Source organism: Hipposideros armiger, unplaced genomic scaffold, assembly GCF_001890085.2.
Source record: "Hipposideros armiger isolate ML-2016 unplaced genomic scaffold, ASM189008v1 scaffold_178, whole genome shotgun sequence".
Lineage (NCBI taxonomy): Eukaryota > Metazoa > Chordata > Mammalia > Chiroptera > Hipposideridae > Hipposideros > Hipposideros armiger.
Genome location: NW_017731528.1, coordinates 2253856 through 2279201, shown reverse-complemented (window position 1 = coordinate 2279201; position 25346 = coordinate 2253856). Strand labels below are relative to the sequence as shown.

At 41.5% G+C, this 25346-nt stretch overlaps 1 protein-coding gene across 10 annotated transcripts in view; it reads left to right on the top strand.

Moving 5' to 3' along the window:
- Positions 1-25346, top strand: part of FRY (FRY microtubule binding protein) — a 456767-nt gene that overhangs the window by 206318 nt on the left and 225103 nt on the right. The window contains exon 1 of one of the 10 annotated variants that reach the window (XM_019652355.1): positions 17597-17895. The exons of 8 other annotated variants lie outside the window; for them this stretch is intronic. In XM_019652355.1, the coding sequence (XP_019507900.1) occupies positions 17835-17895 (61 nt within the window). In that variant the 5' untranslated portion in view covers positions 17597-17834. Of the gene's footprint in view, positions 1-17596; positions 17896-22197; positions 22217-25346 lie in introns of those variants that run through there. One more of the 10 variants, XM_019652357.1, reaches the window with a different exon arrangement.

The window sequence follows — 25346 nt, the reverse complement described above, 5'->3', positions numbered from 1 at the left end:
AAAACCACTTTTTAAAAAACTAACCATTTTAAATGTTTGAACTTCAAGGAAGTTCAAAATTATGAATGAGAATGAAGATTCTACCACATCTCATATATCAAAAAATCTTTTTTACCTTAGCTTCTTATTAACCATTTTATTAGCAACTTCAGTGCTTATTACCATTTTCTTAGAGGGGCAAATTATCTTTTGCAATTAGTCAACTGCTTTACTTTAAAAAATAAAATAAATATGACTTGGAAAGGATTGAGTAGGATTCTGAAGGGCAGCGACTTTCATTTTTAACTCCTAAATACCTCTTGTCACTAACCACAATACAGTAACAGGCCCTGTTCACAGGTGGAATGGTATGCATACTACATAGAACTAATTTGTGCCATCCAGGGCTTTGAAATGTGTGTCATTTCAAGATGCTTCTACTATAAATAGAAGAATAACTTCATAATGGCTGAAAGAATAAAGACTTTCAATGAGCTTGCCTTACCCATAGCCTGGAGATGGGAGGTTGCAGGTGGGTTTAGAAGTTCAGGAACCCAAACTATCCCATTTTTAGACTTGTCACCACATGATCACAAGATGGCAACCTCAGTTCCGAACAGAGTTACTTACAAGTCAGAAAGGAAGGAGGCCCAGGTTAGGTCTTTCTTCTGAGAAGAAGAAGATTTTCCCAAAGGCCCCAGTAAACTTCCTGTTGCATCCCTCTGATTGAACTGGGTCATGTGCCGACAGCTGGGAAAGTTGACTGGGATTGTCATGCTGGCTTAGACGAATCATGACACTTGTCCCCGGACTGGGGTAGGTCCACCTCCTGTAGGAAAAAAGACTTCTACCTGCTACCTGAGCAACATAGAGATTCTTTTACCGAGGTCTGAGAAGCAGAGGCAGCTAATAGGAACCGCCTTAAAATATAAACTGCACAGTGGTAGATGAATCCCTTCTCTGATCTTCACCATGACCCTATTTTACCAATGTAAGTGTCAGAGCCAGGAATCACACCTAGACTCTAGGATAAACTGTGCTACCTACCTGTCATCATCATTCCTAAGATACAGACACTGATGAATGGTAGGTGAAATTGATAAACCTGAGGTCAGAGCAGAAGTATATGGGCTTATTGAAATCTGCCGTTAGATTAAAATTAACAAACACAATATGTATTCATTTGAACGTCATCCAACAGTAGTAGATGAACTATCCTTAACTTTGTCGTTACTAAGAAAATGACAAAAGGTTTCCCTGCTCTCAGACATTTCCATTTATGTAGAAATAGCAGTATTTTCCAGTGAGGTTTAGGTGTCGATCTTATTGTTGAGATTTAAGTATTTGAAAGGGCTTTATCATGCACCGTCCCCGGCCCCCTTTAGCTATGTCTTGCAGTGGTCTAAGAAGCCTAGCTAGCATTTATGAGGGAATACTGTTTCTGCCACTGCACTAAGCATTGTCTCACTTATTTTTATTTTATTTTATTTTTTTTTAAGATTTTTATTGGGGAATGGGGGGATGGGAACAGTGCTGGGGAATTGGGGAAAGGGAACAGACAAGTTGCTGTCCTTTTGTTCTTCAGTCTAGTTGTGGAGGACGTTGCTTCGCTGACCCAAGTTGGCACCTTCATTGCGCTCTTCCCAGACGAGGCAGATCAGTCGCCGGCTTCTGGACGGCTGCTCATGGCGGCTGCTGGCCGCTCACGCTGGCTGCTGACTACATACGGTAGCCCATGGCAACCCACTGCAGCAGGGGCTGCAGCCTACGCCGTCGCCGGCGACTCACGGCAGCCCAGCTCCAGGTTGAGCTGTTGTTCAGCATCTTAGCTGTAGAGGGCAGTGTCACTGGCCCTCGTATGTGGGATCCGACCCGGGACCCTCTGGTGTCCCAAGCCCAGTTCTTAACCAACACGCCACTCGGCTGGCCCAGCATTGTCTTATTTAGACTTCATCAAATCCTACTGAGGTAAATACCATTTCATGGATGAAAAACCCAAAACAAACAAATAAATAGATGTCCCCAAGGGACTACATCTATCAGGGCTGGCACCTAGGTTCCCTTTGTGTCTGGCCCCAGGGCCTCTCTTCCTGCTGATAGCCCAGCAGGAGCCATTCCCAGCTCCTCCTCCTGTGTCTTCCTCCTAAGGGCCCCAAAGAGGCAGGTGCTAGCTTTCCTAGCCTTCAGTGCAAGCTTGGAATGGCGATTCAGTTGCTGGGGTAACTCCTAGGGTATATTTTTCTTCCTGCAAATAGGAGAAATGCATCTTTGGCCCCTCTGATTGACCCGTTGCTTCCTGCTTTTGGACACAGCTTGTGTAGACAGCAGAAAAAATTTCATTCTAATACCCTGGGATGACTTTCAGCTGAACAGGAGCCAAGTTCCTGTTCTTAAGGAGAGGCTTGTCTAGCTAGTGAAAGGGACCTACGTAAATCAGTAATTACAACAAAACATGACCAATAATCAACCCCATTAAAGATGAATTGTGTATGTGAGTAGGAGTGGCCATTGTTTGTACATAAATATCCCTCATTGACCCCTAACACCAGACTTTCCCTGTTATTTCCCTGTGTGGCTGAGAGTCGTCCCCCAAGCTCAATCTTGTCCTACAGCCCGTGAAGCTGTGACTGCACCTCTCTCCTCCAGGCCCATCACTACTCAGATTCCTCATCACAAGTGCTGGATGTCATTGTCCGCCTGTCCCAGGCAAGAAACAAGAGTCCTTTTCAGCCTTCTTTGCTGTTTGTTCACAGCAGTGCTAAAGCGTGTCATGCTTTCCTTTCTGAATGACATCTCCCACATCTGGGTCTTGGTCACTGTCCCCTCCGTGATGGCCTGGTTCCACACCTGCCTCACCTCCGATCTGGAACATTCCAGCCTCTTCCTCTCTGGCCTCTGTGCTGCCACCCCCTGCAACTCTGAGCATCTTCATCTGTGCCCTTGTGATTGAGTGTTGATGCTGAGAATGATGTTTCCATACACAGGGACTGTGTGACAAGTGCTTCTGATATGCATGGCCACAAACACGCTGAATAGTTAACATGTCATCATGAACCCAAAGTCATCATCTGAATTCATTTATTGGCCATGTGTGCCCAAAGCATTTGTTTTGGTAGGTCTAAGTGTCCTGTGGAATGCAGACTTGGACCCAGCCTGTGACCCGCAGTCTGGAATCACGGTCATGGCCGGGGGTCGGGTGGGAGCATTATTGTCGTGCTAGAAATGCACTTTACAGTAAAAAGAATAACATATGCTACTCTGTACATTTCCATGCTGCTGAGCTGTAAAGAGCCAGGGTTGGATGGGCCTGACACAGAAATTAAGAAAAAGCTTGCCAGGCCGGCCGAGTGGCACGGTGGTTAAGAGCTGGCTTGGGATGCCAGAGGGCCCCCGTTCGGATCCCACATATGAGGGCCAGTAACACTGCCCTATACAGCTAACATGCTGAAAAACAGCTCAACCTGGAGCTGGGCTGCCGTGAGTCGTGGGCGACGGCGTGGGCTGCAGCCCCTGCTGCAATGGGTTGCCATGGGCTGCTGTGTGTAGCCAGCAGTCAGCGTGAGCGGCCAGCAGCCGCCGTGAGCGGCCATCCAGAAGCCGGCGACTGATCTGCCTCATCTGGGAAGAGCGCAATGATGGTGCCAACTTGGGCCAGTGAAGCAAAGTCCTCCACAGCTAGACTGAAGAACAAAAAGACAGCAACTTGTCTGTTCCCCTTCCCCCAATTCCCCAGCACTGTTCCCATCCCCCAATTCCCCAATTCCCCAATTCCCCAATAAAAATCTTTTAAAAAAAAAAGAAAGAAAAAGAAAAAGCTTGCCAAAAATTAAATCAGAGACTAAAAGCTAAGTATAATTATCTGATTAGTATATTTAATGAGTCTAGGCAGAGGACCTGACTCCCTGTGAAGTGTGCATACTTCAGTGATGGAAGATCCACTCAACAATTCTCAAGTGTCCCTCATACACAAAGTGACAGTTATCAAACTGGCCCAGTGAGCTCATTCAGTGTCATGTTGTTCTGCCAGACAAGGCCTTTGTTTTAGGGAGTGACTAAGAGACTGTCACTTCTTGGGCCAGGAGAATGAAAATGCTCTCCACACTCTGAGAGAAGGAGAGAGATAGATTGTCGATACTGTTCCTAGGACGCCCGTCCTGCCCCACTTCAGTCCCATCTGACAGGGCTCTGTTTTGTATTGAAAACTGATGATTCAGCTGCTTTTATTCAGCTCAGTGTTTCCATGAAGTTTTTGCTATTGACCCACACAATGAAGAGAAGGTTAGAATGTTCCTTATAGATAGTGTTAAATTCATGCCAAAGACCTACCCATGCCTGACGGTGTGGGGCTGGCAGAGTCACGGGGGCTCAGAGTCGGAGTCCCAGTGTCTGTCCCCGACTTCAGTGGAAAGTTAACCAAGTTCAGAAGATCACCCTGTTTGGGTTGTTTGCTTTTATTTTTTTCTTGATGGAAACAGAAGTGAATTCCAGTCTTCACTGAGCCCTTCTGCAGAGGGAAGTGATGCAACACTGGTCACATGGCACAGAGAAGAAAGGCCTGTTATGCAAACCGTTCTTACTGGTGTTCTCTGTAAGGAGAGGTTTAGTGCCCACACTGGAAGCAGCACAAACGTGCTGCACAGGAGGAGCCATGATATCTTACTTTGTTTTTCTCTCTGTTTTACTCATGCCTTCTTGACCGCTGGATTCATTCATTTTGATTGGAATACAAACTATGAAGAAAATTTACTTAAGCTTTTTTGGTTTACGTTTCCTATGTTATTTGACATAGTTATTTGACATAGTTATTTCCCATGGCCACGTCCTTTGCCTCAACCACTCACTGACTTGCCATGTGACCTTGAGCAAGGTACTTCAACTCTGATTCTGTAAGAAAGTATTAATATGTCATATATATCTTTATAAATAAACAATATGCATATATGTATGTAAACCTACCCATTGAGCCATAACAATGAACAAGTTAATGTTTATAAAATGTTTAGTATACAGCCTCACTATAATAATTGCTTGATAAATGGTAGTCATTATTATTACTAGTTTACCAATTTAATAGTTATCTAAATTCCTCTATGAGCTAATGGTTTTATGATGTCTGTCCATTACCAAGACAATATGACCAGGAATACAGGAGTTCTGGAGTCTCTTTGTGACATTATTTGTCACAAATCTTGGTGATCTGAATTTACTACTCCCCGTGGCGGCCATTTTGGTAAAGAGGTGTGTTTCTGGAACTTCAGAAAATAACCCATCTGAAAGTGTGCGAGGAGAAATCCAGAGTTGTGTGAGTGATAATAAAGCAGTGGCAGTGTTTTCAGCAAGTGTCACATGAACTAAACCTGAAGCATGTGTTTTTTCTGGATGTGAGCCAAACTCCTCTCCCAAATATGAGTTCTAGTGTCACCTTCAGGGTGCAGCCTTCTCTGACCTCCCCACTTCCCCCACACCTTCCACACATTTCCAGCGTAGCAATGGTAACATTGTTGTGTGTGTGTCCTGCCAGTCTGGGTCCCTCCTGGACCAAGAATCAACATCTGTTCATTGTTGTATCCCCAGCACACTTCACAGTACAGAGCACACTGGCTCTTGTAAATAAACTGTTACATGTTGACGAGTAAATAAAATTACCTGGATGGATGTGGGAGGCTTATGTCCGAACTTAACTAGCATTTATCCCATCAGTGGATCAGCCCCCAGCAAGCAATAGCAATGTTTTTTGTTTGGGGGTCTTTCTTTATATTTGGGGGAGCAGTAATTCAACACCTAATCTTGGTGATAAAGTTTCTTTCCTTCTGTGACAGCCACCCATTTTCTTTGAGTGGATTCCACAAGCTAAATTATACCAGTGTTCAAAAACCCTGGGCACATGGGTCCAAGAAACTCAAAATGAAATTAGAGTGAAATAATTTTTTATTTATGTAGTGATCAGCCAACTTTAGAGAGTATTTCTGTGATGGGTTTTTTGTTTTTAATCAGTCAACACTGTCAAAGATTGCTCTCTGTAAAAATGTTCAACTTATTCCTATATTTGTCTAAATGTCATTTAAGTTATATACATCTAATTTAACTTTACTTTTAAACCTTCCAGCCACTTTTTCCAAATTGGAAGGAAACCATTCTCAGTGAAACTACTGAGCTAATTCTTTACTGATCGAGGTCTTTTTCCATGGGAGGGTTGCTGCTGTTTCCTATTTGCGGAAACAAATTGCATTACAGAAAAAAAAAGTTCAGAACCCAAAGATGTTGTCATGACAATTAAGATGAATATACTCAAAGCATCAGCCCAAACTGGACACCCCTGAATTGGCATCAGGAAGTCCTGAGCATGAATCACCAGCTCCCTTCCCTTCCTACAGATTACTAGATGCCTAGCAGTGTGGGGTGCCCAGGGAGGTAGAGGACACCGTGAGTTAGGCTTAGCGCCCGCCTTCTGTGCACTTTATACTCAGATGGCCTGCTTGGCTGAAAGGAGAGACACAGAGAATGAACATGCTGATTAAATCCACATTCTACCTGTACCAGGCATTGTGCTCAGACACGTAATCATTCAGAGGAGGAAGTGATTCACCCTTTTAGGGTCGGGCAGAGGCTGAGGAACAGTTCCAGGAGGCTGTGACATTTGAACTTGAGGAGTGCTACAGAGAAGAGGGGAGAGGGCAGAGGGAAGAGTGTGAGCAAATGCAGGGCGGTGTGCAAAGGCCTGGTTCAGGGAGTGACAGCCGGATCCCAGGGTCGCTGAAGGAGAGTGACAAATGGTGCACATGGCAAGAAGGGTCATATTATAAGGAGCACTGAAGGACCTGCTTGCTGAAGGATCCAGGCCTTCTGAGAGCACAGGGCAGGCTCTATGGGTCTGTCAGCAGGGAGCAGCATGGCCAGAGCCCAGCCAATTCTGGAAGTCTTGGCCGAAAATAGAGGTCAAGAGAGTCACTGAGGATAGCCCAGGGAAGAGATGACAAGGACTCGAAGGAAGGTGGTAGCAGAGGCGTTGGAAAGGAGGGAACTAGTTGAAGCACTTTGTCTGAGGTGTAATTGCCATGGTTTCATACCTTCCCTGGATCCAGCCTGGGCTTCATTTCAGTGATGATAAAAGCGTGTTTGATTATGTAGCTCCTGCAAGCTTCTTAAAAAAAAAAGACAGATGCACTTACCCGAGGAACAGTGCTTTGAAATTATAATGTTGAGTAGAAGCTGTGCTCTTTAAATAGAATGTTTGTGTTGTGGCTCAAAGGTGATGGTGGGCTTATCTCTAGACAATACTCACTGGATTTACGGCACCAAAATAACACAGAGGCCTTTGCAGCTGCCGCTTGTAGCCTCCGATGAATATATTTCACGGTTATTCCCAGGTTATAGATTGGCAGAGGGGTTTTTTTTTGTTTTATTTTTCAATAAAATGTAAAATTTAGATGACCAAATGACCTTAAATCATTTAAATATACAAATAAGTATCTACTGAGCATTGTCTAGCCCGCTGGAATACCTTGGGATAGATTTGGCATGTCAGTTCATCTATGTTATAGGACCAATTTTTACATGTGGAAGTCTCAAAGGAAAATATAGTGTAATTTTCATGGGAAACTGATGTATCATGAAGATAGTACTTCTTAAGAAACAAGGTTCCAGGGGCTGGCCGAGTGGTGCATTGGTTAAGAGTTGGCTTGGGACTCCAGCTCTGAGCAGCAGGGCCCCGGTTTCGATCCCGCATGAGGGCCAATGATGCTACGCCCTCTACAGCTAAGAGGGTGAGCAACAGCTCAACCTGGAGCTGAGCTGCCATGAGTCACAGGCGACGACGTAGGATGCAGTGGGCCTGCAGTGGGCTGCCATAAGCTACCATGAGTGGCTGGCAGCCAGCATGAGTGACCAGCAGCCAGTGTGAGCTGCCAAGAGCCGCCATGAGCAGCTGTCCAATGGCCGGTGGCCGACCTCCTTATCCAGGAAGAGCGCAATCATAATACCAACATGGGCCAGTGAAGCAATGTCATCCACAACTCTACTGAAGAACAAAAGGACAGCAACTTGTCTGTTCCCCTTCCCTGATTCCCCAACACTGTTCCCCTCCCCCAATTCCCCAATAAAATCTTTAAAAAAAACCCCAAGGTTCCAGATGAGCTCTGTTAGTCTTTTTATTCATATCCATCCATGGTTTGGTCCTGCTGTAACAGACAGGTATTATCAGTTGTTTCCTTTCTACTTCTGGGGAGAGCAGTGTGCTTTCCGGGGCCATGAACACAGGCATGAACCCTCTAGAACTGCGGTTCTCAACCTTTCACAGGGGTCGCCTAAGACCATCGGAAAACACATATTTTCGATGGTCTTAGGAACCGAGACACTGCTCTTCTATCCGTCTCCAGGCCCACATGCAGATACGCTCACATACGAGTACCCGGCGACCCCTGTGAATGGGTCGTTGGACCCCCAAAGGGGCCGCAACCCACAGGTTGAGAACCTCTGCTCTAGGAGAAAATTTCTCCTAGTCTTAGGTGACGCGATGATGACATGTTTTTGTATTTTTATGCCAGTTCAAACTGCATCCCATTAGGCTAGTCGAATCAGATTTCCCCAGTGCCTCCTAACCTACCCTTACGTGAGGAAACTTCTAGAAGTTGTATTAACTTTATGGGCTGCCAGGGTATGGCAGTAACTACCCCAGAATGCCACCGAGTGCTCTGCTAACAATAAGTAATGGCAGGTGGTGTGTCATTACATAAGAAAGTAAGAGAGACACACCTAACTTGTAATAAAGCAACAGACTGTAAACTTTCCACCTATGCTGTGTTGTGCATTCTTTTTATTTATTTATTTATTTATTTTAATTTTTTTATTTTAAAAGATTTTATTGGGGGTTTGGGGAGGGGAACAGACAAGTTGCTGTTCTTTTATTCTTCAGTCTAGTTGTGGAGGGCGTTGCTTTACTGGCCCATGTTGGTATTATCATTGTGCTCTTCCCAGGTGAGGCAGATTAGTTGCCGGCCACTGGATGGCTGCTCACAGCGGCTCTTGGCAGCTCACCCAGATGCCAGCCACTCATGGTAGCTTATGGCAGCCCACTGCAGCCCACTGCAGCCCCACTGCAACCTATGCCGTCACCAGCAACTCACAGTAGCCCAGCTCCAGGTCGAGCTGTTGTTCACCATCTTAGCTGTAGAGAGCGCAGCATCACTGGCCCTCATGTGGGATCCGAACCAAGGCCCTGCTGCTCAGAGCTGGCATCCCAAGCCAGCTCTTAACCGACACACCACTCAGCCGGCCCTGCATTCTTAATTCTCTGGATGAATACTGCAAAATAAAGGAACTTTGAATTTATTTATAATTCTGTGTCTACCACATACATGTCAGAAAGACATGCCAGCATGTGAACAAACTCTTAAAAAGTGACTTCATGAGGTTTATTCAAATAGATGGACTTAGAGCAATACAGCTGAGAAGAGATAATAACTCAAACTGGGAGCTTGTGCGATAAGAAAACACCATTCATATAGATACATATTTAAATATTTCATTTTTCTGATTTGGGGGGGTCAAGACAATTGCAACCCAGGATGTAGCCGAGAGAGCAAAATAACCATTTCCCTTTTATTCGGTTAAGGGAGGTTTTTGTGTTACAAGTGGGGTTTTGAAAAGGTCTTTGAAAGTGAAGGTGTGTTGGCAGGACGAGGGGAAAAGTGTAATTGAAGGGGAAGAAGCCGAGGAAGGGATTAGGGTGGTGGCCAACCAGAGGAGGCAGAAGGGAATTCGGGAACCCCCTCCCAACATGAGAAAGAATCCCACCGAAAATGCATCCGCTAGGTTAGCTCCGCTTAAATGTCAAGCCCATTTCCCCAAGAGCTCAAGTTTAAGGTAGGTATTAACCCCTAAGAACAGTGAACTCTGTGTACACGATGAAAATCGTCGGGCTGTGGCGATGGTGTAAATGGTGTGCCTCGCACAGGCCTCATTTAGGAATTCACACATTTCCATTCAGCCTTACCAGCTTCCTTCCCACATAGAAGTGGTTTTATAAAAATGAAAGATGAAAGCAATCAATAAGTATTCACTTGAGAACCCACGGTGTGCAGACACTGCAGAAGAAGCCAGGGGGGCTGTGACAAATTGGTGCATAACTCACATAATGAGGAGACCTAGGGCTCAGGGAGGGCTGAGGTGTTTAAAATTGTTCCCTCGTCAGTTTTATAGTTGGGAGTTTATATGGGTTTGGGTGCCATGGGGAATCATTTCATGTGAGCTATCTTTCTTTCGTAGTGTCTTTGCTTCTCAGCTTCTAGGAGGCAATCTGGTATAGCAGGAGGCTTACCGACTTCGGAGCCAGGAACACTGCATCCGAGTCCTTTTTCTGGCACTACTGGCTGTGTGATCTTGAGCAAGTTACTTTAATTTTATCAGTTGTTGAGTGGGGCTAGAGGTAACTAACTAACTTGCAGTCTCACCTAGCCTGATACTTGTGGAAGTGATTAATAGATGTTTGCTTATTGCATCAAGAAATCAATATTTTTATCACTTATTTGTGAATATATAGGACTACAGGTATGTACCAATTCATGAGTATGCAACATTGTGACTTTTCTTAATGGCTTTCCATGTTTATTCTCAAAAATTGTCTCACATGTGTCTAAGTTTTATAAAGCAGTCATTGGTCAGAACAAAAGCATGTACAAGAAAAATATAATGCAACACACATATGCAATTTTAAGCTTTCTGGTAGCTACATTAAACAATTTCAAAACACCTAAAATGAATTTTAATAAAGTATTATACCTAATCCAATATATCTAAAATATTATCACTTTGACATGTAATCAGCATAAAAATTAATGAAATATTTTACATTCTTTTTTGGGGGGGAATTACTCATCAAAAATACTTGATCTATATTTAAATTTCAAAAAACTTAGTTTAAAAGGTAGTTTCACATATGCGTATTATTCCAAACATACTTAAAATGTTTCCAGTAACTGAATCAGGCATTGGCTTTAAAATTTGAATTTAAACTAATTCAAATTAAAACTCAGTAACTCAGTTGCAATGGCCACATTTCAAGTGCTTCATAGCTATGTGTGGCTAGTTTTGAACACTCAGGTAAAATTATCTTGAATTGTTTTTCAGCAGGTCCCCAGACTTTTAGGCAGCAGAATTATTTCACAATATAAAATGAAGACATTCTAACTCTGGATTTCATTTTGGGAGTTACCTTAACTGACTGTGCTTAGTGGTGATTCGGACACTCAGCTTGTCATTCTGCCTGCTGGAGATATAAGGTCTTCTTTGGATGAAGTTCTCTAGATTAGCCTGGGGAATATTTAATTTCTTCCAAAATGCTGCAGAAGGGCTGTTGTTTTTTCGTAGTATGCCTCTGAGTTCATCATCTTTGCTGACCAATCGTCAGGGCGTTGGGCTGCATGACTTGGCCAAGGGCCCATGGTTAGCTGTGTGGCAGATATGGCCCTTAACACATGGCCATGGTGTCCATGCTGGCATGGAGTTCATATTTGGCCTCATTCAGTTACAGGTGGGTCCCTGATGCCCTGCTTTGGAGACTTGAATGAAGTGTCTTACATGAAGGAGGACCCTTTCTTGGTCTATATTTTTTGATTTGCAAAAATCTCATCAATCCGAAACACAAGGTAAAATGTAGAGAACATGTGAGACCAAGTTGTCTCAAAGAGCCCTTCTCGGGCAGAGCAGGGTTGTAGAAATGAGGTTGTGGCCTCCTTATTAGTGAAGAGCTGTGTGCCTGCACCTTCACCCTGCTCCTTGATTGCACTTGTAAAGGCCAAATTGAACTTGACAGAAAAACAATCATTATAGACCCCCAAATGGTGCTGCTCTTACTATTTACATTTTCTATGTGTACATTTCTCTTTAGCTTCTAAATAAATCCAGTCATGGTGATTCATAAGCATTGAGTGGAAATGGCTATGGGATATTTAGCTGGATGGTTCCCTAACATTCAGTGTAATGGGTTCTTAGACACTGTTAGTTCCCATATACTTTTTTGTGAATGTTCAAAAAGGATAGGAGCTAATTCCTTGAGCTCCTACATTAACCATTTTACCAGATTTTATATACTTTATGGTTAATGTTTTCAGGACCAGTCAAATCTTGGTTCCAAAGATGTTTTCTTAGATGCAGATAGTTACTTACTTTTATTCTAACTGGACCTACCTTAACTCAAGTGAATGAATCAATCAGAACTAAGTTCCCATTATCAGGTTTATCTTGCTAAGTATTGAGACGTTTCGGATGAAAATATGAAGACCCTTCAGAAGAGTCCACCGTTTGTTGCTGCAGTGTCATCTATAACACGCCCCCTTGTCTTATTTGTCTGTGCAGAAACGTCCTTAAGGACCATTAAGGGTTTCTAGCAGGTTTACTCTGAACTAAATGGCACTGTCCTGCCTTCATTGTCATCATCGTTAATTGTGTAAATGCTTTCTAGAATTTTTGCATCTATCAAAAGTGATCATTTGTTTCATCTTGCCTTTTGATTTTCTGCATCTGATTTGCTGAGGGTTTAAAAACTAAACAAGCAGCTTGCTTGGATTGTACGCAAATGAAAGTTAGACTTGGAGTGAGAACTTGTACTAGGCTATGTCTAAAGTACCTACATGGATTTGCAGAAATTCATTTGGGACAGAGAAAGGAAATCTCTGAGGCTGTTTTAAGGTAAAAACAAACAAAAAACAAAATTAAGGATAGCATATGCAAACCCCAAAGTATTTTTTGTTTACTTCCTGATTCTTCTTTATGTTTTGAGTTGTAGGTATGAGGTTACCAGCTTGATAGCTCTGTTCAAAACGGTAGCTATTTTTAACTCCTTCGCCGTTCCCCGTCTGGGGAGACTGTTTACAGTATACTCAATTATCATTTATTATTAAATATTCCCAGAGGCTATCAGCAGCTTCCATACCTGGCTGTACAAGAGAATCAGTTATGGAGTCTTTAAAAAAGACAGATTTTAACCTCATCAGAAGTTCAGATTCTGTAGGTCTCTTGGAGTCCCTGGACTCCATACTTTTTATAGCACTCCCCAGCTTTGGGTAAACTCTGGGCTTTGTCAGGCCCCTGCCCCCAAAATAAGTGAATTAAACTCAAGAAGTAGGACTAATGCAATAGTCCTCCAAAATAATGTCTTTAAAAGATGGTAGGCGAGGAAAAGGTGGAGTAGGGGATTACACTTGTAGAACTGGGGATTATTTATAAGCTGTTTGATGGAAATCATCAGAGAAAACTTTTTGGAAAAAAAGCATTAGAGTATTTCTAATACACATAAATGCTTTCACTTCTCATTGACCTCTAATCCCTTCTGATTCTCCTCTCCAAGGTTGGGTTTAAGTGTCCCTGGTAGTTTACAGGAGAATGGCTGGTACTTGGAGGTTAAAGTGAGCTTCTGTACCAAGAAGCGTTGCACCCCTGTTGGTAGAACACTGCTTTAACCAGGGCTTGGTTCCATAGGTGCCCTGCGCCAAAACAAGGCAGCATTTTCCTAGACATCTTTCCAGCAAATGCCTGCAGGTTGCATTTCGTTGTTGCATATGTCTTTAGGCACTGACACATGTGGCAAATGCCACTGCAGCTGGAAACCTGTTCAATGGGCATTGCTTCAAGCACAATGGCACCTTGTGCTTTGTGGGTGCTCTGCCTTTGGTATGGTCTCCACAGGGAAAGAGGCAAGACTGCAGTGATGTTTGCTTGTGTTGTACTTGGTTTGGTTCCTTCCTTAAGACAGCTTCAGAGGTTCTTTGTCTCTTAAAGATTTGTTAATACAAGTGAATGAATGTATTCTATACTATGTTATATCATGCAAAAATAGGGAAAAGGTGTCATCCTTTTCACACTGGGATCTACTGTTAACTACCATGTTTCTGTGATAATATCTTGACACTTGTATGGACTAAAATTCTAGAAATACTTGGTATGCGTGTGATTATGCAAATAAAGTGTAGCCATTTTATTGCTGAAATATTTAATTAACTGCATCACAAACTGATTCTAAAGTCTCAGTGAGAAATGTTGGGCTTATAAGACCAATGATGAAAAAAATAAGAATCATCATCAGCTTAAGTTTCTTATCACTGTAGGGTTTTGAACGCTACAGTATGATCATTTTACATGCTGATTTTTTCTTCAAACTGGAACAGTGTCTTGAGTTGGTGTCTAAAGGATATTTTCCGCTTTCCATAATATAATCGAGTGGATTCACTGTACATTAAGGAAGGTGAATAGAAACTGCTAGGCTACATCTAACGAGAGTGGCTATGTGATCTAACCTTCATGCTAATAGAGCAGCTATCAGTCAGCCAGTAGCCTGAGAACAATCTTTTTTGAAGCCGTGAGATTAACTAAACACACAGGAACTTTCTTAAACTTCTAAGCTTGTAAAAGTAGAAGCATCATGTTTGGACTCTGATTTGCAATCATGAGTCCAAATATTTGCAACCATGCCACCAGGCCACACAGACGCAAAAAGGGAATTTTTATGAATGTTAGATTTACTGTTAAAGAAATAAAAAGCATGACTTTAAAGTCATTATTCAATTCATATCTGAGGGTACTATCAATTAAACATGCCAGCATTCCAGTTTATTTCATTTATTAAATTTAGATTACACTGATGTCGTTTAAAAGCATGACATTTATTTAGCATCGTCAGGGAACAAATGATCTCTGAGTAAATTTCTCCTGATCATGAAGCTTAACACTTGAAGTGTCAAAACACTTCAATACCATATTTGCCATGTATAATGCACACCCATGTTTTTGGCCCAAACTTTTAGAGACAAAAATCGTTCGTTTTAATTTTTTAATTCAAATTTTTATTTGTTTACATTTAGGTACTTGTTTTTTGTATTATAAAGGAATTTTAGCATTTATTTTTTAACATATTATGGTACAAGAAATTTTATGTAACAAAGAATTATAAAATACAACAACAGATACAAGGTACAAGAAATTTTATGTACCGGTAACAAATTTACAATATTTGCACATCATAGAAGGCCAAGAACTCTTCATCGTTACAAGATCATTGTAAATTCAACAAAACTGATGATCGTATTCCAGTGTATTATTTTGCTTACAGATATTGTTATTGATTTCTAGAGTTACACTTTTAACTCATAAGCATAAATAAAAAAATTAAAAACATTTATATAGATGTGGAATTAGCACTACCCGTGTATAATGCACATCCTTATTTTTCTCTCACAAACTTGGGCAAAAAAGTGCGCATTATACATGGCAAAATACGGTAATAATTTTGAATAAAATTTTTTCTAAATTGCACTTAACTGTTCTCTGTATGTATCTGTGGTATAGAATGCTATCATAATTTAACCATGTCTAAATGAATTGAGACCATCAGCAAATGTATTAATTATGAATGATTCTATATTATAGGGGTATCTTTGGGGCTCTTGAAATGTTAAGGGCCATCTCTTTTTATACTTAAAAATCCATTGGCAGCTATCCTTCATAAGTTTTATGTCTACTTTTTGTTGTTGTTTTCTGCTTTTTCTATCAATGTTCGCCATCAGCTGGCAACTGTCACCTTTTCAACCTTCAGTCTGCCTGACTTTTGGGGCCCTCATAGTGGTGATTTATTGCTTTTCATCTAACCTAAGTGGAGGGAAGTCAGATTGTTAGAGCGACGTCTACCAGAGAAAGAAGCTCGGAGGAGATGGGTGAGGTGCCATGGGAACTCTCAGCATAGAAGACTCTGAGCTGTAATAGGTGAACTTAGAGCCTTCTGCCTTGATTATAAAGACACTGTCTATTAGTCACTAATTCAACTTTTAGTGGGCCCTGGGGATCCCACGCTGAAACAGTGTGGTTCACGCCCTTTGGATGCTCCCCACACTAGCGAGGGCCAGGCTGCCACAGGAGGATATACAAGCCAGGCGGCATCCAGGCAGCCCGCACTTGCAGGAATTCAGCTGGGTGTTGGGTATGTTAAGTTTCTGGGTAAAGAAGTAGATAATTCGAGTGCTATTCTTAAATGTATACAACCACTCTAAAGTTAACATTATTTAGAAGACCCAATTCATATTAGGGATATTGATAAAAATTAGCATATGAAGTGACTCTGGAGTCTGACAAACCTGTATTTGAATGACCTTGAATGACCTTGGACAATCTTATTTTTATTCCTTTGTATCAACTCTGAAATGGAGATGGCTATGCCTCCTCAGAAGGTTGCTGTGAGGACTGAATGAAATAACACATGAAAAGTGCCGAGCAGAGTACCTGAACCCATGCAGTGCCCCAGAAATGTTACTTCCCTTTCTACTATTTTTTCCCCTTCCACTTTCCTTAAATGTTGTTTGGTAATTGATATCTGTAAAAAAAAAAAGTGAAAAAATGCGGTGATGAACACTTTTTTTCATATTTTTGTGTGGGTGTTTTAAGTAATGTTCTTTTCATTGAAAAGATTGGTCTAATACTAGCACTAGAGCCTTGAAGCAGACAAAGTGTGAATTTTCAGTTGAGCCTCAATTCCAATTCAGATACAGAAAGAAGAAGAAGTCTTATCACTCAAAACGCAGAGACTTCCACGGGCACACTCTTGTGTTGTAATTATTTTGACAACTTTTAGTAAAACATAAACCAAATGCCACATAAGCTACCTCAGTCAGCTCTTTACAAACAGCATCATAAACCCTAATGCATGAGACAAGGTGGTACCGTGGGGTGTCGTTTCTGGTGCTTAGCTGAGTCACCTTAAGTGCTCATTTGGGTAATTTGGACACTTCTGTTTCCTATGAAAAGTTCGTTCACCAGTCAGTTTTCCAGACCATGCTGTTTTGTAATCCCAGCCTGTATTCTAAAGAAAACCTTCAGTTACCTCGGGTAAATCAAGAATAGAAAATTACTTGGGCTTTGTGCTCTTCCCAGCTGTCTTAGTGAAGAAATGGACTTTCATTGACCCTCGTAAAATCTTTCTGTCAAAAGTAATACCCATTGCAAGATGAATGAGTTGCACTTTTATTTTGTTTTTAGGAAATTTTGCATTTTCCTTCTCAATCTCCTCACTGGCCCAAACCTGTTTTCTTTTGAGGGTGGAACACATAACATTCACCAATATCGGCTCCTTCTTGGTCTTACAAATTAAGTTTTTAACAAGTCTGTTCAGGCTGTGCCTTTTAAAATAATATAACTATAGACTTAAACCCAATCACTTCTCTTGACTAGTTATGTCAACAGATGTTTAGCGTCTCATTTTTCGTGAGGTGTATGGTTTCTCACTGACTCTTGGCTTCAGATGGGGACTCTGTGCTTTTGGTTCTGTAAGAACCAAAGCTGTTTAAAGCTGTTTGTACTTGTGGCCGAGAGCTCCGAGCCCAAAGCACGGTTTGTCACCCAGCCTGTGTTATCTCAGCTCACAGGGGCATGGGCATGGTGGTTTAGATCTGTGGGTGGCCTGTGCCCATCTGCACAGACTGTGTGTGACGAGCTGTGTGGGTCAGGCGCAGGCTGGAGGGCTTTGAGCAGCTTCCCTCATCTGTCAGCCTCGTGTGTTCCTGAGGATAAATATAGACGCGCAGGCACTCTGTGAGTTGTAGGTCACTGTCTTACTGTGCAGCTAAAAATTGTCCCACCGGTGTGGATGGTCTGCCCTGGATGGGAGGCCTGTTTTAGTTTGTCTTTTACTATAGGTCTATAGCACCTGACTAAAAATACACCTTGGGCCAAAAATAAAAGAGCCCTACCTTGTGGCTGAGACACTCGTGGTGGCAGGGAGAAACAGGATCATGGAGCCTGTCATTACGTTGTTTTTGCTTTGGCACCGAGTCTGTGTAACTGTTCCAGACTGTTAGTTTGGGGTCCTGTATAGGCTCATGGAGATTACAGCAGCCTGTTGGAGACGGTCCTGTGTGGTCAGCTTCATCAAAGGGCTTGGTAGGTACAGAGACCGTGTGTGTGTGTGTGTGTGTGTGTGTGTGTGTGTGTGTGTGTGTGTGTGTGTGTGTGTGTGTGTGTGTGTGTGTGTGTGTGTGGGGTAAACTGCTTGTTATGTGCTGAGTGTGGGAACCATGTTCTAGGAGGTTTCAATGGATAGGGTGGGGGGGGGGTGGAAGGTTCGACATGCTGGAAACAGCTTACAGTGTCACCATTCAGAAACAGGAGTAATGTCTTTTAGGGTTTCTGTTTGGGATTGCAATATTTCAGGGGTGAGATTTGGTAATTTTTGTACATGTGTCCACGGAACAACAAACTATGATGTCATGGAATTTTTCTGGGTGCTGAAGTTTCACTAAAGATTCAGTATGATGGCTCCTTAAAATTGCTAATCGGTAAAATGAAGTAGTATGTGTTTGGACATAGCTAATCCCATCACATTCGGAATTATAGCAGAGGTAGGATTTATGCTTGATTTCTTCTAAATAGTAATGTAAATATCCTTATTTGTTTCCTTTGAAACATCAAAACTGGTCAAAAGCTGTTTTTCCTTTCCTTTGCTTAGCCTTCTCTAACATTTAAAAAAAATTTGTTGTTGTTTATGAATATAAAAACAGGATACCATATGTTAAGCAGTGTTAAACAGATCCAAATTGCACACCGCTGCTTTTTCTTTCCCCAAGTAATAGCCTGGTTACATTAATTCCAGCTTAACCCTGTAGGAAATACTATGCAAGAGTCCTGAAAAATAACAAGAGGAAACTTCCATGGCACAGGGTTAATTACGTGTCTCTTAGATATTGACTGTTTAACTTTGTATTTAATGAAGATAGGAAAAGTTAATTTATAAGTGATAAGGCACAACATCTTCATCTAATAGAAGAGAAGCATTTTGTTTATTAATGATTGGGAGATTTAATTACTTGTTAATTATTCTACTGAACTATCTCTAGTGAAGATATTAGATATTCGCATATAATACCATTCTGTTTCTAGGAATAAAATCTCTGTTATTCGTGTATTTACTCTTTATTTTGTAGTTTATATAGTAGAGTGTGTGTTAGGCAACTGTTTTTCTCTCAAGAGATTTGTTTTTAATGTATAACAAGCACACACGTTAGGGGTTAAAACTTGTAGTTTGATGTATTTGGGAAAAAATGCTGCATTGTAAAAGGGTTTGTGTTAAGTGCTTAATATTTTTGTTGTTTGATACCTCTTAGAAATGTTGCTGACCTTACTGTGCTTGCACTGAACAGACCACGTCCCTGGTCTGGTGAGCACCTTAAATCCTTCATCTCTCATTGTCTTTCTTGCTCACAATGTATAAAAACTTGTATAGGAGATCAGGAACAATTACTGTGTCTCTGTGAATTGGGAGAGTTATCACTGTCTTAGATTAGAGGCTTCTGGTAGTCACATGTCAAGTCAAATTTATTGGCTTTATACAGTTCTCGTAACTATTTAAGAATTTAATAAAACCTAAAATATTTTTTGTTAAAATGAGCTGACACCTAAATAAATAAGCACATAGGAACCAGGAATTTATTAAATATTTTGATGTTAACAAGATAAAAAACTAACCAGACTATAAAGGACTTCACTTATTCAGCTAGTTCATGAACAAATGTTTACAGAGCTCCTACTATATGCACTACACTAGAAGTTCTTCCCCCGCTGGCTGCAGATGCTGAAAATGTATCCTGTGTTATCATATGTATTATACAATGCCTATGCATGACATCTATACTGTACGTATGTATATGTGTATTAGGTACATATGCATGTGTATATATCAGGTTGTCGGAAAAGTCATGATGTATTTTTTCTATGTTTTTCGTTGCAAAAATACATCATGACTTTTCCAACAACCCAATATTTTGTAACAGGGCGCATATTATAATGTGTATTGTAACTGTGTGTATATTACTTTATAATGTAATATATATTAACAAGAATATATGTTAAGATTAGACTTTCTTTTTATTATTATTATTATTATTTTATTATTATTCTCAGGTGCATAGACAATGTAGTAGTTAGACATTTACACCCCTCACAAAGTGATAACTCCCCCAAGTCTACTACCACTCTGACATCATATATAGCTGTTACAATACTGTTGACTATATTCCCTATGCCGTACTTTACATCCCGTGAATGGGAAAAAATATAGATAGATAAATAGATAGATAGAGCGTGCAAAAAAAAAGTATACATATTTTAAGAAAGGAAAAAACTGTAATAATATATACCAATAACAAAAGATGAATACAAGTCACATTTGACTTCTGAAATTAAAAGAGGTGCTCAAAGTGGTTACCATCAGCATCCACACACTTGTGATTACAGCGAGCTACTGCTTGAGCAATGGTGACCAAAGTGTTAACATCTCTTAAAATGCGTTTACATTTTTTTGGCACCATGTGTGTGTGCCACACACACACATATGTATGTATGTATGTATATGTATATTAAATTATTCAGCTTCAGATGTACAGTGCAGTGGTCAGACGTCTACGCAAGCTGTAAAGTGGTCTCCCTAATAAGACAAATGCCCATCTGGCACCTTACATAATCTTTACAATATTATTGATTATATTCCCCAAACTGTCTTTCTAGCTCCATGACTATGTTGTGATTACTAATTTGTACTTTCTAATCCCTTTATCTTCTCCCCAACCACCTAGACTTTCTTTCAAGCCACTCCCTCATCATATCATCTCCATGGGGTCCCTGGAGGGGAACAGCTAAAACTTTGGTTCGTGACCCTTATTTGTCAAAATAGGGCAGCTTCTGGTCCTGCTCCCTGGTAGCGGTCCCCACACATCCAGCCTGCAGTGTCCTCAGTGTCCCTTTAGGCTTGGGCCCTGTGTGAGGTGCCCACTGACACAGCTGCAAGATCTTCTGTTCAAAGCCTATTGGGTTGCTCTGATGTCTGGCTTAAATGGGTTCTAATAAAACAGCTCAGGAAGCTGGGCTTGCCATTTGGATCGGCCCAAGTCTAATGCTTGGTAAAATCTTCAAATGGCTGCTGTTCCCACAGAGCCTAGAGCCTTTTGATCAGGATTGACAGTAAAAAACATCTTGCATTACGACTCCGAGCGTGCACTCGTACATACCTATGTGCAGACAAACAGAGACTGGAAACAGGGTTCGTGAACCAGTGTTTACCCTCCCTGTTTGGGGAGCCATCACTCTGCTATTTCTCGTCTATGGTTTCTTGTTCTATTTCATTGCAGCCGCACTGTCAGCATCCACCAAACTGGTTTCATGGTCAAGTAATGGGTCACAACCTGCACTTTGACAAACTCTGCTGTAAAGATTTCATAAGCCAGACATTTTCTCAACACACCATTAGTCAAGTTCTCTGCTGAAATAACACGCAGTCGTCCTTAATGCAGTGTTCTCCGGGGTGTGATGGTGCTTTATGTGTCAGCATCCTGATTGGTTGCAGAATGGCTCTCAGTAGACTTATGTGAGCCTTGAGTTGAATGTAGGGTTTCTAATTCATGACCTTATATGTCATAATGCTTCTTTACTCCTTAAGGCAACAAATATTTGTTGAGTCCTGGGTATTAAGCTAGAAAGTGAGGATACAAGAACAAAACGAACGTCTTGCCCTTGTCCCACTTAAGTGCAGCAGAGGAGACCATAGAAAACAAATATAAATATGTTCTTGTATATCAAGAGGCAGCTAGTGCTGTGCAGACAGTGAGCTGGGTGAAGGGGGAGAGACCATCCCAGACGGAAGTGGTGGCTTGCCCAAGAGCATCTACTAAAATCAGAGGGAAGCGGGCGAGTGAGCCACCATGAAGTGACCTTTCCCCACTGATACAATTACCACACCCCCATTCTCTTCTGCTGTAAAGCCTTCTCTGACTATCGATCATCAGTTATTTCCAGGCCTCAGCTTCACTGTCACCAGTCCTGCCTGAGCCCACGGTCACAGATATACCCCTCCCCCGCCTCCCATGTCTCTCTTACAGCAGCACTTCCCGTTTTGTGGTTATATCTCTGGGTGTGTTTAGTGTATCATGCCTACCCTCACTCCCACCCCCAGCAGTTGGCACAATGCTTGAAGTAGACTCGGCCTTCAGTAGGTATTTGATGACTGAATAAATGAACAAATTAATGAATGCGCCCCTGATTTCAACTGCTCTTCCATTGGTTCTTCAACCTGACACTGCTTTGTGGCACCTCGGGAATGAAGGTACTAAATTCTAAAAATCTTTCAAATGGTCTTTTAAAATTTATCTTTGTGTTCTCCGCAGAACTCTGCAGAGTACCTTATCCATACTGAGGCCTCAATGAAAATGTGTTGGTGAGTGAATTAACTGATCTCACTCCTAGTTTTTTGAGACAAAAGTGTTTCTGAAAGGGCTCAAACTGTACCGTAACACAGGTGTGATGAAGGAGGCCTGTGTAAGTGACACCCACCTGCCTTCCTCCCTGCTGTGTGTTATAAGTGTAAATGCTCCAAGACCCACACCATCCAGCTCAGCACATTTAGTTAATGTGGAAGGGTGTCATTGGACTGGAAGTCTTAGTGAACATTTAAACCTGTGTCATTGAACCTGGATTATCGATGATGTTCAACTTTACTTTATAATTGAGGTTCCTTCATTGTTGCCATTATAAAACATAGGAAACTTTTTGCGAGTGAGCCTTATCTTTTTAAAAAATATATTTTATTATGAATTTTTTCAGACAAGCCCAATAAGAAAGAATAGTACACATACCATATATTGCAATCCCTGAGATTCAACAGTTATCAAGATTTCATCGTGTTTGTTTAATTTATATCTTTTCCCCTGTGTTAAAGCATTTTGAATCAGAAATAGGCATCATTTCATTTAACTTGCTATAGTCAAAGTACATTCTAGAAAATATGGAGATTTCCTTATCTACCCACAATGCTATTATCAGACCTAACAAACTTGACCATAATTCTTTGGTATCACCTAATATTCAGTGCATCTTCAAATTGCTTTGTAATTTTTTAAATGTCTTTTAATAGTTGGTTTGCTCAAATCAAGATTTAAACAAGGTCCACACATTACATTGAGTCGTGTGTCTCCTAAGTCTTCTGGCATCATCCTACCCATTTTTATCTGTAGAAATTTGTGCCATCTTCTATAGAATTGACCAAATTCTGGATTATCTCTTTTGCTTCCTTATGGTGACATTTAAAGTGTTCCTATATCCCCACTGTTGCTTGTAAATGGATGATGGCTCTAGTGTTTTGAAAACTTGATGGACATGGACCTCTCAGCTGCCCTGCCAGGGTCACTTCTGTTCTCGTGCTGGGAGACTGAGAGCCACTCTGTCATTCCCAGAAATTCATAGCCAACAGGCTTCAGTGTGTGGGTACAAGGACCCTGACAACACTCTGCCACAGATAGGGAATTTGGAGAAAGCTTCTAGTGTCAGGATGCTAAAAAAAACTTCTTAAACACTTTGTTATTATATATCTTGCATGTTTTCTTTATTGGCAATAGGTGACATGACTGGATTTCAGGTCCATCTGTGTAAGTCAAGATCATCCTTTCTATCCCCATATGCCCTGTCCAGGTTCCCACCTTCATGATTTTTCTCGTGGTAGGTGCAGTGGTCTGTAATTTGTATTGTCCCTCACCTGCCCTTTTATAGCCCATCATACACAACATCAGATCAACATCTCCTCCCAGAAACCTCCAAATAGTCCAAACTCATTGGCCGGCATTCAAGACCTTAATTCTAATGATAAGAATTATCACTAGATAATGATAATTATAGTGGGCATTCAATGTTATTCAGCTTCAGATGTACAACGCAGTGGTCAGGCCGTCTATACAAGCTAGAAAGCAGTGTAGACTTAAGAGTTTAAGTTTTTTAGACTTAAAGAGTTTAAGTTTTATATATATATATATACATATATATATATATATATATATATTTGTTCTATTGTTTCATTCACACAAAGACAATATTGTGGAATCAGACAGATTCAGTTCAACAAATGTTAAGTAAGCACAATTGTTTAATTAATCGTGCCAGGCATTGGGCTAAGTGCTTGGGATGAAGAAAAGACATAGTCCTGTTCTCGAGGACCGTGCAGCTCCTTGGTGAAGACAAAGTTTGAACAAACGCATATGTGCTAAGACAGGGGTGTGGTGGGAGGGGACGGGAGGAGGGGACAGGAGATCCTTGGCAGATGCCTCCATGCACCTGCCATGCAGTCCCCTCTGCCAAGGCTGCCCCTTTCTTCTTTTCCCCATCAGAGTCCTAACCTATCCTTTAAGACCTACATCAGGTGCCATGGATTCCACAACAACTGGCTAATCAGTGGCCCAGAACAGAGATGGCACCTCTGTCCTTCACTAGGCCTCGCCTGGGGTTTTGTGAAAGGCAGACTCTCAGTACACAATGTTTAAAACATGTTAACACGAGTCCTGAGTTCACAGCTTGGACTAAAGACAGGCTTCCTCTTGTGTCCACCCGCAGTGTAGGAAGTTGCAAGCCCAGAAAAGTGAGTGGAACCAGAGAAGGGGAAGTAAAAGGGGAAGGGTCAGGATTATCTGTCAAGTTTTCCATTATAGAGGGGATAGACAATAGAATCTCAATAATTCATCACAATTCAAGGGAAGGCAAGTATTAATTATAATATTAAGAGTTTGAATTGTGGAAGTTTTGAATAAGTGATTTTTTTGTGTGCCTCTTCAGTGTATGTTTTTATGCAGTCATGGACTACTGGAGCTAAGACTACCTGGCTTAGCCTCTTTAAGATAATAAGGAAACCAAAGCCCAAAGGCTACAAATTCTCCCCCAAGGTCACGGAGGACCCCACTAGGACTCAGACGTTTGACTCCCCATTCAATGCTCTCTGTTTTGCCTACAAAGCATTAACTTACTTGGAGTTAATGAGGCCTTTCAGTTTTGCTGTAGGTACATGGCATTAAAAACAATTTTATCCACTGGATTAATTGGTCTCCTCTGCTTTCCTGCTTATTTACATCAGAGGTGTCAGAGTCAGGTCCCCAGCTAGCAGTATTGTCACAACCTGAGGACTGGTTAGAAATGCAAATCGAGCCCCACCCCACACCCACTGAACTGGGGGGCCCCCTTCCAGGGGATTCTGATGGGCAATGATTCTGAACACCACCGATTCATGTTGTAAGACTGCAAATCTTTTTCAAAGTTGATATAAAAACTACAAGGCCTTATCCGATTTATCACACATTTTGAATTCATGGATTTGAATTCTGAGATTTTGCTGCATAAAATGAGCCAGAAGCAGGAGAAAATAAAAAGGAGGAGAAAATTAGATAAGCAGAAAGAGAGGATGGGCAGCCAGGGACATGTGAATGAGAGCAGTTTGTCAGTTCTGCTGGGGAGGAGAAGGAAGCTGAAATTCAGGATTATCCTGCTTCTAGCAGGTTATTCGATCTCCTTTAGGTGAGAAAGGACCTTGA